General features: G+C 40.8%; 1 protein-coding gene across 1 annotated transcript; it reads right to left on the reverse strand.

The window, feature by feature from the left end:
- Positions 1-289: 289 nt before the first annotated feature.
- On the reverse strand, positions 290-8921 carry LOC117300959 (FAS-associated factor 2-like). Its single transcript, XM_033784829.1, has 10 exons — positions 8835-8921; positions 8241-8309; positions 7530-7645; positions 6540-6789; positions 4843-4928; positions 4017-4108; positions 3155-3414; positions 2502-2591; positions 1584-1727; positions 290-984 (listed from the first exon to the last, which is right to left on the reverse strand). The coding sequence occupies exons 1-10, from the start codon at positions 8919-8921 to the stop codon at positions 805-807; spliced, it is 1374 nt and encodes a 457-aa protein (XP_033640720.1). The 3' UTR covers positions 290-804.
- Between the last annotated feature and the right edge of the window lie 5302 nt (positions 8922-14223).

Here is a 14223-nt window from a genome sequence, read left to right on the forward strand (position 1 = left end):
CACCAGACTTGCACATAATACAATGTGAGAGGGCGTTCCAAGTCTATGGACACTTGAAATTTATGAGGGTATCTACCGAAAAAGTTTTACCAAAACAAATCTTGAACTCGCAACCAGCACATGCCATTTTCAAGGGCTATTCATGCAGAGCTCAAAGGAGGTAATAAGAATTGTAAAACCACATCCACTTTATAATAATAATAATAGACCGTTTTTATATAGAGCTTTTCACGCCCGAGGGGTGTCTCAAAGCGCTTTACATTACATGTATTATCCCTGGTCACTGGGCCTTAAATCATTCCTTAAACCATCTCAGCTCCCTGGGGAGTATACAGCCTGTGCGCAATATATGCGCTACTCGGCTATACACAACTTAAGTTCCACCAATTATCAGAAACCTGCTGGACATGCGATAAAGGTTATTCTTCCAGGATTGATTCCATTGATGAGTGGTCAAGCGCACTAAAAAAAATGGGTGGGGCACCAGTCAAAACAATGTAAACTTGATGCACTTATATCTGATAACCACTTTCTGCTTAGTGATATTCGCCTGTGCTGAGCAAGTTTTTGTGCTTACAAGCTTTATGAAATTGGGCCTGTGCGAGGAGCCAATGCATGCATGCGTATTACATATTGGCTTACCTTCAAGATAAACCCACTTTATTGAAGTTATGTTGGCATTTACAGACGATTCAAATGGTCTAAACATCCTTTCAGTTGAAATTCAATTTTCTAAAAGTTTTTCCTCTTCTTAATTTTTTTTTCTTCAATTTATTAATTTTTTTTTAAGCACATTTTGATGTTTTAGTCACTGGTATCCTGCACATAGATGGTCTCTTTTTGTGCTAGGCCGAAGCTCTGTATAGTAGTAACGTCATCCGGTGTTGGGATGGGCTGCGAGGGTAGAACTCTTCGTGGATAATTCGTCATGAGTTTGAACTCTGTTGGAGCATCATCCTGGACAAACACAAAGTCGTATATAATCTGCGGAAAAACACAAAAGTAATCAGAATTTTTCTTCTTTTTCCAATAAAGGAGTGTTTGGGGGAATGTTCCAAAAGAAAATGAAATATAATTTGAAAAAAGGGGGTAGTGCTAGTACCACCTGATTTTAAAGTTTTAATACAGAGCTGAGATTTGAAGTATTAAAGTTCCTGCAAAAACAAATATGATAGCTGACTGCCAAAACTTTGGCTTCAATGGCTGTCCTATCAATTTAATACCTTTAGGGCCCACTAATACATAAAGGCCTGTAGGCACAAAAAATTGCTTAGTACAACTAGATTTTGCTTAGCAAAAAAGGTTACCAGCCAGATGATGGCATCGCTGTCTGTCATCAGGCTGGGAAAGGCAACTTCGATGACCAATTGAGCCCAAACTTTCACAGGCTTGTTATTTTATGCTTACGATGGGATATACCAAGTGAGAACACTGGTCTTTGACAATTACCAAATGTGTACAGTGCCTTTAAGTGTTGTCCTGACCTTGAAGTGTGGCTGCCCAGCCTTGTAAGTTAATGTGAACTCTCAGAAAAAGTTTTTTTTTTTAATAAAAAAAAAAAAATATAATACTGAACACTGTACCTGTAGCGGCTCAGTCTTGAGGAAGCGGCGCTCCAGTCTTGCGCCGCATGGAAGCTTGACAACGATTCGGATTGCCTCGGGATCTTCTGGCTCTGGCTCTGCAGGAAGACTCGCTGCTTTAGCAAGCTTCAACTCCTCTCTCTCCTAGAAAGTTATACCAGATAAGAGTCGCACTTATTCAGAGAAAAATAAATGGCCATCCGTTACTTCAATTTAAATTTTTAGCTTCGAGTTGGGAGAGAAGTGCTTTTAAATATCTGAATATTATTTGGTTTTACCCTTGCACTGTTGGGTGTAAAGTACTGTATACTAATAAGTACAACTCGTTTTGGATTGGAGCCCACAAACTTTGACCATTTCAGCTGTTTTTAGCCGCACTATACGTTCACTGTTCACCCACCTGCACTGTATATATCCACTCCTTCGCATGCACACAACAACCACAGTACGTAATGCATCAGATGGTGGACTGTACTTTTATGGACAAAGAAGACCACCGAGATTGGCCGCTGGCTAGAGCTATTCGAATCCTGGTAAACCCTTGTATGATAGTTCACATAGCAAGCACCCTTGTTAACAGTTTTCCTCAGGCTTGCGAGCTACGGTGATTAAGTGCATGAGGCATCCTTGGTTTAATTACCAGAATTATCTAATTATGGGTGCGTTTGATAAGATTCCCCCGACAAGAGCTAATCGAACGATCACTCGCCCTTTCGTGGTGGCGTCATGCACCGCGGGCCAGCTCCAAGCGACCTGTTCCACAAGCAGAGCACATGGGGCTGATCCAGGTGAGCCCCTGGAATGACGTCAAAGCTATTTGATTGACCGGGGGCAGATCGGGGTCGACCCAGGGAAGCTTATCGAACGCACCCAATAATACAATACATCATACTAGTCATTGAAGGGCATTTCACTTACCTGGACTTTCCTTTGCTCTTCTAGTTCCTTCTCCAATTGGGCCTCAATCTCCTTATCTTTCCTGTCTTTCTCTTCCTGACGCTTCCTCTCCTGAGCAACGACCAACAAAAAACAAATCGAAAAATAATCTTCATAGGTAGGAAGAAAATCATGTCAAGGCTCCTATGCAACAAGGATTATTCTTTTGGTTTCTCATAGTTTTCTCCCTTCAAAAATATATGGGTTGATGTGGCTGGCTGCCAAAATAGGGTTTTAACATGACTGTGGCTAGATCACATTGTAGCCCCATCCTTCGCAATTCAGCTTCTAAGCTGCGAAGGTTATAAGCCTCCCAAGTTACAAAAATATATGGGTTGATGTGGCTGGCTGCGAAAATGCGGCTTAACGTTCCTGCTGCTCGACCACATTGTAGCTTCATCCTCCGCATTTCAGCTTCTCAGCTGTAAGGATGATACAGGCCAGGTCACACAGGTCACGGTAACGAGAATGAAGAGGAGAATGTTATAAATACACGCCCTCGATTGGTTGTATAAGCGTGTGCGTATTCTGCGTGGAGCAATTCAACTTTGCGTCGTTATCGATATCGCTGCAGTGTTTTTGTTATCGCTGACTCAACCTTAAGCCTCCCAATTTCCAAAACCCAGCCTCCTCACCTTTTCCCTGTCTTGTCTGAGCGACTCGTGATACGCCTCGTCCTGCTGCTGTCTGAGCGTGTTAGTCTGGTCCCGTTGTTGCCGCTCGTGTCTCATAGCCACCAGGTACGCCTCTGTTTCACTCATGACGCGGGTGAGTCTGTCTACTAGATCCTGGGGCTGGACTGGTCCAGCTATTCTCTGGACGACGGTCATTTTGTTGTCTCTCAGGACGATCAGGGCAAGGAATGGGTAGGTCGACTCTCTTAGTGCTAATGACACTGTCAAGTTGGAAGGTAACAAAAATGAATTTGATATGAAACTCATATCAATCGGACTGGTCACATTGCATTAATTGCTGCCCGAGCCCACTAGTGCTCGTCACTGCGTTACGATAAAACAAACATTAGTTACGGCCATCAATTACCTATTTGGGCAAAACAAATTTATAGAGCACAAACTTTGTACATATGTACAACATTACAAAATAGATAGAAACTATAAATTCATGTGAATAGTAAACTTGCGGGTACAACCATGTGTCAATCTCTTTTGTGTGGGTGTTGGCTCCGGTTTGGTCTTGACGTTTCGAACAGTATACTCTGCTCGTCTTCAACACAAAAAACTTATAAGGCGCTACGTGTCTTTTAAAGAATGTGTCCCTCTGTTGCACCGTATTGGTGAATATGTGCGCTATCCAAGACTACATTATTGATCTCTATGCATAAGGAAATACATGTTGATATTACAGCCTATAAGCAGTTAAAATTCTTGATAAAATTGCCATGGATTATTTGTAACAAACTTTCGAAACCATGGACATGTTGGAAGCACAAGAACTGAGGGACAGTTTAAATCCAACATGATTTGGTTATTGCTTTACCTCTGTATCCCTCCGGAGTATTAGTTGACGCAGCCCAGAAAAGCATTCTTGTATTGATAAACTCACATACGTCAGCGTTGCATAACGTCTCCCTGTCAGAGAAAACATAAGTATAACCTTCTGTTATTTTTTAAGGTTAAGACGACTTGCAGTTATTCAATCAATCAATCAAAAGTCTTTAAAAGAACGCCAAAATCAAAGGTTTGCTCTTAGGCGCTGAGGCATAGTTGGTTGGTTAGTAAGCCTGCTGTATTAAATGAGGTAAATAAGCTGGCATTTCTAATTTGTACATGAACCTTAATCCCACATTTTGGGGCCATATGCAAGAGGTTGACGAAGGTGTCTTTAAAGGCACTGGACACCAATGGTAATTGTCGAGGACCAGTATTCTTACTTGGTGTATCTCAACATACATGTACATGTATGCATTAAATAACAAACCTGTGAAAATTTGAACTCAATTGGTCGTTGAAGTTGCCAGATAATAATGGAAGAAAAAACACCCTAGTCACACAAAGTTGTGTGCTTTCAGATACTTGATTTCAGGACCCCAAACCCTAATTCTGAGGTCTCAAAATCAAGTTTAAATATTTTAGTGGAAAACTTCTTTCTCGAAAACTACATTACTTGAGAGGGAGCTGTTTCTCACAATGTTTTATATAATCAACAGCTCTCCATTGCTTAATACCAAGTAAAATTTTGTGCAAACAATTACTTTGAGTAATTACCAATAGTCAGCTGCCACTAGTGTCCGTGCAGTAAAAATAATAATAAGTACATCGTAAGTTGCGCACACTAACAAAACAAAGCGATAATGTTAACTTACCGACAGAAGACGGGCGTGTCTTCGTGATCAGCTCCGTGTAAATACACAAGGAGGAACTTGAGTTCTCGTTTTGCATCAGTCAAAGCCTTTAATAGGGGATAATGGTATATTATGTTAGAGTTGATACATATACCAGATATTACAATTTTTTATGAGATATCGCTTAAAGGAACACGTTGCCTTGTTGGTCTTTGAAAAGCATTAGTTACCGTTTGTTAGTAAATGCATATGATTAGAAACATATTTTAAAAGTAGAATATAATGATCCATACAAGTATCACTCGAAATTGCGTGGTTTTCCTTTTACCTCGTCGACTAACACGGTCGGCCATTTATGGGAGTCAAATTTTGGACTCCCATAAATGGCCCACCGTGTTAGTTCGCAAAGTAAAAGGAAAACCATGCAATTTCGAGTCAAATGTGTGTGGATCATTGTATTCTACTTTTAAATCATCTTTCTAACCATATATGCATTTCATAACAGACGGTTTACAAACGCTTTTCAAAGACCAACTCGACCGATCCAAGGCAACGTGTTCCTTTAACATCACAAGGGCGGACGGGCACTTCAAGGCGAGGGCTACACATATAGAGCTCCTAGTTGCCACCTACTGAACTCCTGGGGCTGAAACACGGTTACCCTAAACTTCACAGCCCAGAAGAATGAAGGGCGTGGGTATCATCCACTAGGACCTTAGCAGACTACACTACATGTACCTTCCCAAGTTTAGATGAAGCAATTGTAGTTAAGTGCCTTGCTCAAGGATCCACTAGTAGGACCTTAGCAGACTACACTACATGTACCTTCCCAAGTTTAGATGAAGCAATTGTAGTTAAGTGTCTTGCTCAAGGGCACAAGTGTCATGACCGGGTTTCGAACCCACACTCTGCTGCTGACAACACCAGAGCTAGTGGATGATACCCATGCCTACATCCTTATTGACTGTGAAGAGGGGTACCCCCTGTTTCGGCCCCTGGAGTTCATGTTGGTGGCAACGTGCCCCTGGTTGAACTATTCTACTCTCCACTCTTCACATTGCCCCGGCTCCATCTTACCTGACCTCCATGTACCGTGGTAGAACATCGAGTGTTCACAGAGGCAACGGAAGCAAATGCCTCCATTGTCTTTATGAGGTCTGTGATTTTTGGAGGCATCTTGGAGTATACTGAAGGGTCAAACCACGCATTCTACTCTCAATGCTTTCCACATTGCTACGGTTCACCTCTTACCTGACTGTATGTACCGAGGTAGAATGTCAGGGGTGCATTCCACTCGCGCATGCGAATCGCAACTGTTCGCGCAAACGTATCGCAACTGTTCGCGCAAACGTTGTTTGTCTTTGGAACGATGGCGGTGCCCTGAAATGAAGATGGCGGCACTGTACGTAGTTTTTTTTTTTTTTTTTACTTTGTTTTTTGCTGTAAATAGTCCTCTTTTTGCCATTTTAAAATCCACTCGCCAACACCTCAGAAGTATATTCGCAAAAACGGTGGCGGCACACAACTCGTTCAACTTGAAATTGTTGGCGAACATGCGCAACTGTTGGCAACGTTTGCGCGAGTGGAACGCACCCCTGGTGTTTACAGAGGCAACAAAGGCAATTGCCTCCATTGTCTCTATGAGGTCTGCGTGTTTTTGAGGCAATCTTGGAGGGCTAAACCAACCATTCTTCTCTCCACTACGGTTTCCATCTTACCTGACTGTATGTACCATGGTAGAACGTGGGATGTTCACTTCCGTACTGCTCGTTGAAATGCTGTATAAACGAGATGACATCACCTACGGGGTCTGTCACTATACGCCGAGGGTCGGGACGGAAGAATCTCATGAACCATCGGACGATATCGAACAACGAGATGGAGATGAAGCGAAAGGGAAACAGAAGCAATGTGTAGCCCCATGCTAATAGGGACTGGGGTTGACTGGGTCGTTGCACTGTGTACACCCTAAACAAAAACAAGATAAAAATTTTCTTTATTCAGGCGTCAAAATTTTTTCAAAAATAAATTTACATTTACCTCAGTGCCCGAGTGCATGGCTCCCCTCGTCGTGAAAAAGGTGTTCAGGAATTTATAATTCATCAAAATGTTTGCACAATTGAAAACATAATTTTATAGTTTGTCTGAAGAATGTAATGTTTATTTAGTTTTGTCACTTTGTGAAAACACTAAACTTGAAAAGGTCAAAAGATTCGCTAGTTCTTAAAAATGCAAAAAAAAAAAAAAGCAGCACTATGTGTTTCATTCAAGTGGTGAATCTTGTTTCATCACTTCATGCAAACGTAAATGGCAATTCTTGTGATTCACCAATGCTTAGTGTAGCTTTATTCCGAAATCACACGCTTACATGTAGGTCCTGTCACTAATTTGTACAGAAACCAATTTGTGATTTTTTAAACATTCATTAGTTTGTGAAAACACTGGTGAAATGTACGCCCAAATCATACATGTAAGAAAAGATAAGATAAGATAAGATAAGAACTTTATTATCCCTCACGGGGGAAATTAAATCTGGCCTTGATTCAAATGAAACAGACAAAAACGCTAAAAATTGTATTATAACAATAAACAGACAGATAAAAATATTAATTAAGAATATCAGGTATGAAAATATGTATCTTGCATGGATTACAAATTATGCACAGCAATGTTTATATACAAGGTATGTTTGGATGTCTGGATGTTACCTTTGGTCAAGGGAGTTTGAATTAACTTCTGGAGGTGGGGTTTCAATTGGAGTTCTGGGCGTGTCAAACACAGTAGGTCTCCCCTCGGACACGTTCAGTGTATCCTGCACAGCCGTCTGTAAACAACAACATAGATTTCTCGTGATTTCTCTCTCTGTAGTTTACTGAGATCTGAAATCATGTTGAGGTTTTCCCATTTTTGTCTATCTCTCATTTAGTTGGGACGTTGAAACGTTGAGACAACACCAGCTCTTTTCAGAGCCAACGCTCCTCCCATACGAGATTTACACATGGTGTTATCCACAAGTTTACTACCAAGCTAATCAGCATTCACAGTACTTATTAAGCAGCATGCAGCATCAGAGTACAGCTTTCTCCAGAAGAGGATTAGAGCATACTGATCAGTTTCAGAACTGATCTTTTCAGAACCATCCCAACTCATTAGAGATAGTGTTAGCGCAAACCTTTCCATATCGTATTTCCACCATGCAAAGTTTCAAATCCTACTTATTTAAATTTACTTCTTATTTCCACACTGAGCAAAGCTTCAAATGTCACTTTCACAGCAATTGCCATGCTGACATGGCTGAGGTGCCTTTTAAGTTTTACAATGTTCCAATATAAATTTACTTTTTTACAATGGGAAAGTTGCTGTGCCCCTTCAAGAACAAGTTCAAGGCCTTGCATTAAAAAAAAATTGACAGACTGTACCTCAATATTCCAACTGTGTCTCTGAAGGATGGAGCGACATTCATCTGTATCCTCATTGCCCGTTAAATCCTGTAACATCAAGAAATACAAGAATTTTGCAAAGATGTCACATTGTATCTCATATGAAAAAGATTGGTGCAAAGATATTGTTGTCTTGACACGTACTTGTTAATAAGATAAACCGTAAATAATAGTTAAAATTTGCTCTGGACATTATCATAATTATTTCCAAAGGGAATTAGGAAAGTGAGCCAAGGCAAACAACAGTGCAACACACGATCGACGACGAGGAAACATGATAATTGATATATAGGTAAAACTTAATTGTCATCGTGGTTTAACTTCCGCACTCAGCCTCAGGAAGACTAGGATATATTTAGTGTTAATAATATAGTTAATTGGGCTAGGGTTGAGCTTGTATCGCGCTGCAATTAATTGTTGCCCAAAAAATGGCAGACACAGCACAGGCAAATTTTTCGTGATCCGATCTCGCTCGCTCAACTTTTCTTAGTCTTTGTTGGGCATCAAATTTACTCTCACAAAATACTCGAATGGACATGAATATTCTTCCTAACAACCCCTACACAAATTTACCTGAAATTGTATGAGCTTTTCTGTCTGTTCAGCTGTTATTTCATCATCGTTATTTCCCTCAACGTAGTTCCCGTTGTACTCCGCCATGTTGACTAATTTTTATACTGAATTGATGGAAGGGCGCCACCCTTTGACCGTGTTTACCTCAAAATGAAAACAAAGGAGTGCAACGAACTTTGAATGGTAATAGGCCCTTTTCGCAACCACGGCTTCGACTCCAGATTCGGCTCAGGCTAGTTTGGCCCCGCTCCTTGCAGTTGTGCTTTGTGAACGTGCTCAGGGCTTCAGACAAGATAACGGAGCCTGAAGCCGATTCCAGAGCCGAAGCAATGATTTTCGAAAAGGGCCATAGACTATCGATATCGCATAATGCAAAAGAGCCACACTTTTAGGCCTTAAGATGCTGTAGGGTTAATTATAGAGACCCCCCCGCCCCTATCTCCATCCCCAATTCAACCCAACCTCTAAAAACAGTTCATCCAATAAAGTATATAAAAAAATATGTTACGCAAAAGTTTTTTATTTTGAAGTGCCTCGGCGTTGCCGCACAGCGGGCGGCATATTCTTTTATAATATTATTCCCACTAACAAAATATAATAGGCCTTTAAAGCAGTGGACACTATCTGTAATATTGCCAAAGACATGAATAAAATAACAAACCTGTGGAAATGTTAGCTCAATCGGTCATCGAACTTTCGAAATAATAATGAAAGAAAAAACACCCTTGTCTCAAGAAGTTGTGTGCGTTTAGATGGTTGATTTCGAGACCTCGAGTTCTAAATCTGAGGTCCTGCAATCAAATTCGTGGAAAATTACTTCTTTCTCGAAGACTATGGCACTTCAGAGGGAGCCGTATCGCACAATGTTTTATACAATCAACCTTTCCCCATTACTAGTCCTCAAAAAAGGTTTTAGGCTAATCATTATTTTGAGTAGTTACCAATAGTGTCCACTGCTTTTAACCACTTTTATTGTCCAGTAAGATAATCCATCCTTTCACACTGAACATCCTTTGTCCTCACCACTTTACTCCTATTGGTCCATAGCCACCAAGTGTTTCTGAATTAGAAACTTTGATTGGCTATTATTTTCCCGCTTTTTATTTTGGATCCTTCCCTTATTCCCTCTTCCTTTTTTCAAAAATGGATACTTGTATACTTGTGTGTACTCAAGAAGGTCCGGTTTGGATCAAAAGCTAAGGCCATCTACCCTACTCATTATTATAGGCCCTAAAAAAAACAAAAAAAACAGTTGATCGTCCGGATTTATCAAAAAAGAGGAGGATGAGGGCCCTTTTTTTTCTTTTCTTTTTTTTTCAAGATGGCCGCTTGGTATTTCAAATCAAACAGGCCACCAATTCTTCAGTTTGAACCCACCGAAAACTTATGTTATACCTTTTTGTTGCATGATGACCTGTGTTAACACTATTAACACTAACAGGGTCGGATTACACTGAAAAAGACATGCTGGTATAGGCATTCACTAATATTGTTTTATGAAACAGACGGTTACACGTGTTTGAGAGCATCACGTTGGATTAGGGAAAAGCTCCTAGGCCAGTCCTTTTGAAAAGATGAATTTAAAAAATAAAATAAAAAACACCGAGTTCTTTTTTTTTACAAAAAAATTACAAATAATAACAAAAATAGTAAAACAAGAAAAGAAAAAAGGATGCGGCCCCCAAACAGGATGCGGGCGGTGACGATCAACTGGTATTTTTGTATTTGGCCTAAAATAACTAAATAAATAAGTAAGATAAAATAAAAATAAAAATAAACAAATAAATAAGTAAACAAATGTTTCTGGTTATACCAGGATCGATGGTGAACGTGTTTGATGTGGCAGCTCTCGGCCTAATATTATGGTTGCGTCGCCGGAGCCGGTTAGGGTTTTTTGGTAATTAAATTAAAGCCATTGTACACTTTCGGTGATCAGTATTGTCCAAGGCCCACACTTCGTGTATCACAACTTCTATATAAAATAACAAACCTGTGAAAATTTAGGCTCAATCGGTCATCGGAGTTGAGATAAAATAACGGGAAAATCCACCCTTGTTTCCACGCGATTCGCCGTGTCATTACATGTGTTTACTATAAATCCGTAATTCTCGGTGTCGAGAATTGATGTTTTCTCAAAAAGTAAAGCATTTCATGGAATAATATTTCAAGTGAAGTCTTTTACCATTACCTTCTGTAAACCCTGTAAGTTACTTGTAAATCTGTGAACTTTCATTTTTTTGTAATGTTCCGAAAGTAAAAGGGGAGATGACCTGAGCTTTCGATCGGACCTTCGCCTTATAATAGCAACAAGTACCATCCTACCACCACCCTCCTCCACTAACAACCCACAGTCTATCTGACACGCCCCTACACACACAATGGGCAACTCCAAAATAACACCAAGCCCACCAACCACAGGTCGGCCTACCAGGAGAACCAATCAGAGCAGTGGCTGACCCTACACTAAAACCTATGAGTCCCTATAAATAGGCCCACATTCTCTTCTCTGCCCTGCAGTCTCGTGGCGATGACAAGAGCATAGTCCTTCCACTATGACTAGAGCAAGCTTGTCAAAACGTTGAGACTAAAAGAACTCACTCCGCAGGGAGGAGTGAAGGTTATAATGAAGGGGTCCCCTCTACTCCCACCAGGAGATCCTACCCAACCCCCGCCCACCCCTCAGGGAGTCTGTTCTCCCAAAAAGGCCAACTATGGCCCTTTTCGAAACCACGGCTTCGGCACTGGATTCAACTCGGGCTAGATTTGATGTCCCCGCGGTTGTTTTGGCAATTGCACGTGCTCAGGGCTTCAGACAACAGCACGGAGCCTGAAGCCGAATCCAAAGCCGAAGCCTTGATTTTCGAAAAGGGCCAAAGACCCATTTTGTGACATCACATAAGTCCCAAACAATATGCTAGATTAACAAGTTGTAGACTATAATTATATAAATTATACAATGATGTTGGCTGGTAATCTTATTCCTGCAAGCATCTAGTTCTTGTAAACAATTCTAATAAAAATGGTTCCTCACTTAAACTACCCTGGGGGCACAATGTTTATACACATGACTCGGAAATGCCACATACATTAAGTGCGTTCGTTTAGCTTCCCTGGATCGACCCCGGTCTTCCCCCAGTACGTTCGAATGACCCAGGGAAGCTCACAATAACGCACCCATAGTTTTCATGGAGATTGTCTGAAATTGTGGGTCATCTTTTGATATGTAGAAAAGGGGGCATGCACATATCCAAACTTGTTCAGCTCTTACAAATATTAATATTATTACGGTTGGTATAGGGTTAAAAAATCATGTAAATTCCCTGATATGACCAGAGTATAGTATCTTGCCTGCGATGAAATGTCTTGGAATGTAGGTCACCTTGACAACTTTGACAACTTTGCATTCGAAACAAGTAAAGTTGCTTAGACCTCAAGATGCTGTAGGCTTAATTCTAAAGCACACCCCCCCCCCCATCTCAAATCCAACCAAACCTCTAAAACAAAACAAAATTAACCCAAGCAACACAATTTTAACTTGAAAAAAAATGTTGTTTTAAAAGTGGCGCCCAAGCGTTGCTGCACAGTAGGTGGCGTTTGTTTTTGTATTAGGCCTATCCCCACACCCCAAACATATAACTGGCCCTATAATATGAATATATATAAAATAAAGAAAATAAATAAATAAACAAAGATAATTATAGCTTTCGATCCAAACTGGACCTTCGCTTGAGAAGTACGCGGGAAACAACATGCAAGTACCATCCTACCACCACCCTCCTCTACTGACAACCCACAATCTACTGATACGCCCCACTACACAGGGCATGCTCACACAATTGGCAACCCACACAATAACCCCGAGTCCACCAACCACCGGTCTCCTTTCAGCAGGGGATCCAATCAGTGCAGTGACTGACTCTCTACACTGAAACCCCTGAGTTCCTATAAATAGGCCCTTATTCTCTCCACTACCTTCAATCTCTCGACGATGACTAGAGCGAAGTCTCTTCTCTACGAGTAGAGCAAGCTTGTTAAAACGTTGAGACTAAAACAACTTACTCCGCCGGAGCTAAGTTTAATGGAAGGTGTCCCCTATACTCCCGCCCCCCCCCCGGCCCCCCGGCCATTTATGGCCCTTTTCGAATCCACGGCTTCGGCCCTAGAGTCGACTCCGGGCTATATTGCCCCCGCGGTTGTTTCGACAATATGCACGTGTTTGTGTACACGAATGGAGCCTGAAACCGAATCGAAAGCGGCGGCTTATGTAAACGACTACCGAATCCTCCACCACGTTGAATTCCCATACGGGGGACAGGTCCCCAGCGGATAGATTTCTCTGGAGACTGGCCGACTTTTTACTTTCTCCCCCATCAGGTAGTAGTTAAACAAAGTAGGATGGTTCTTTTTCAGAAAATAATGAGAAGTCTCCCGAACTCCGGAAAATGTACTCCGCGGTAGTAGTATTACGGTAGGATTTGAAGCAACACAAGTTCTCTGAATATACTTGGCGACTAGATACACACATGTTGTATACTGCAAAATGTATTGACTTGAATTTTGATTGGCTGAAAAGATTGATTAGCTTAAAAAATTCCCCGCTCTTTCTGGATATTTTTTAACCCTAGCCCAAATTCCTTACCCTAACCCTAACTTTAAACCCCAGCCCCAATTTAAAACCCCTTACCCTAATTTCTAACACTTACCGTAATTCCTAACCCATATCCTGACATTCTAAACCCTAGTCCCAATTCCCAAACTCTAACCCTAATTCCTAACCCATATCATAAAATTCATAACCCTTACCCTAATTCCTAACCCATATCATAAAATTCTTGACCTTAACCCTAATTCCTAACCATAATCCTAAAATACCTAACCCTAACCATAATTCATAACCGTAAGCATAATTCCTATAACCCTAACCTTAATTTCTAACCCTAACCCTACTTTTAAACCCTCGTCCAAATTCTTGATCCTAACCCTAAATTAAAACCCCTAACCCTAATTTCTAACACTAACCTGTTATTGCTGTGTGGTGTTTTTAGGTTTTAGAACGACGTCCGGAGACAATAAAAAAGAGGCGTTTGACACCTTGTTAGTGTTGGTGGTGTTGCTCACTGGCAGGCTCACAATTTATTATGTAGACAGCTTTTTACTCAGCATACAAACCCTTTCAATTCTCTTCCTTGTCAGGTAACAAACAAAATGTTAAAGATTACTCTTTCTCTTTCATTAGTTGTACCCAATACATTAATTTTACCACACTGTTAGCCATTATTTGTTAAATACGATTGAGACTCAACGGAAAGAGAAAATTACTTTTTGACTTGTTTAATGCAGTCCAAGTAATGATTTAGTACATGATAGCATTGTATACAATGTATAGTTG

Source organism: Asterias rubens, chromosome 16, assembly GCF_902459465.1.
Source record: "Asterias rubens chromosome 16, eAstRub1.3, whole genome shotgun sequence".
Taxonomy (NCBI): domain Eukaryota; kingdom Metazoa; phylum Echinodermata; class Asteroidea; order Forcipulatida; family Asteriidae; genus Asterias; species Asterias rubens.

Bases quoted from the DNA above. Each gene is read 5' to 3' on its own strand.
- LOC117300959 (XM_033784829.1), bottom strand. From the start codon at position 8,921: ATGGCGGAGTACAACGGGAACTACGTTGAGGGAAATAACGATGATGAA. The intron at 3,415-4,016 runs GTAAAGCAATAA...CCAACTTGACAG, and splicing joins TACTCCGGAGGGATACAGAG to TGTCATTAGCACTAAGAGAG. The intron at 985-1,583 runs GTACAGTGTTCA...GTTTTTCCGCAG, and splicing joins TCAAGACTGAGCCGCTACAG to ATTATATACGACTTTGTGTT.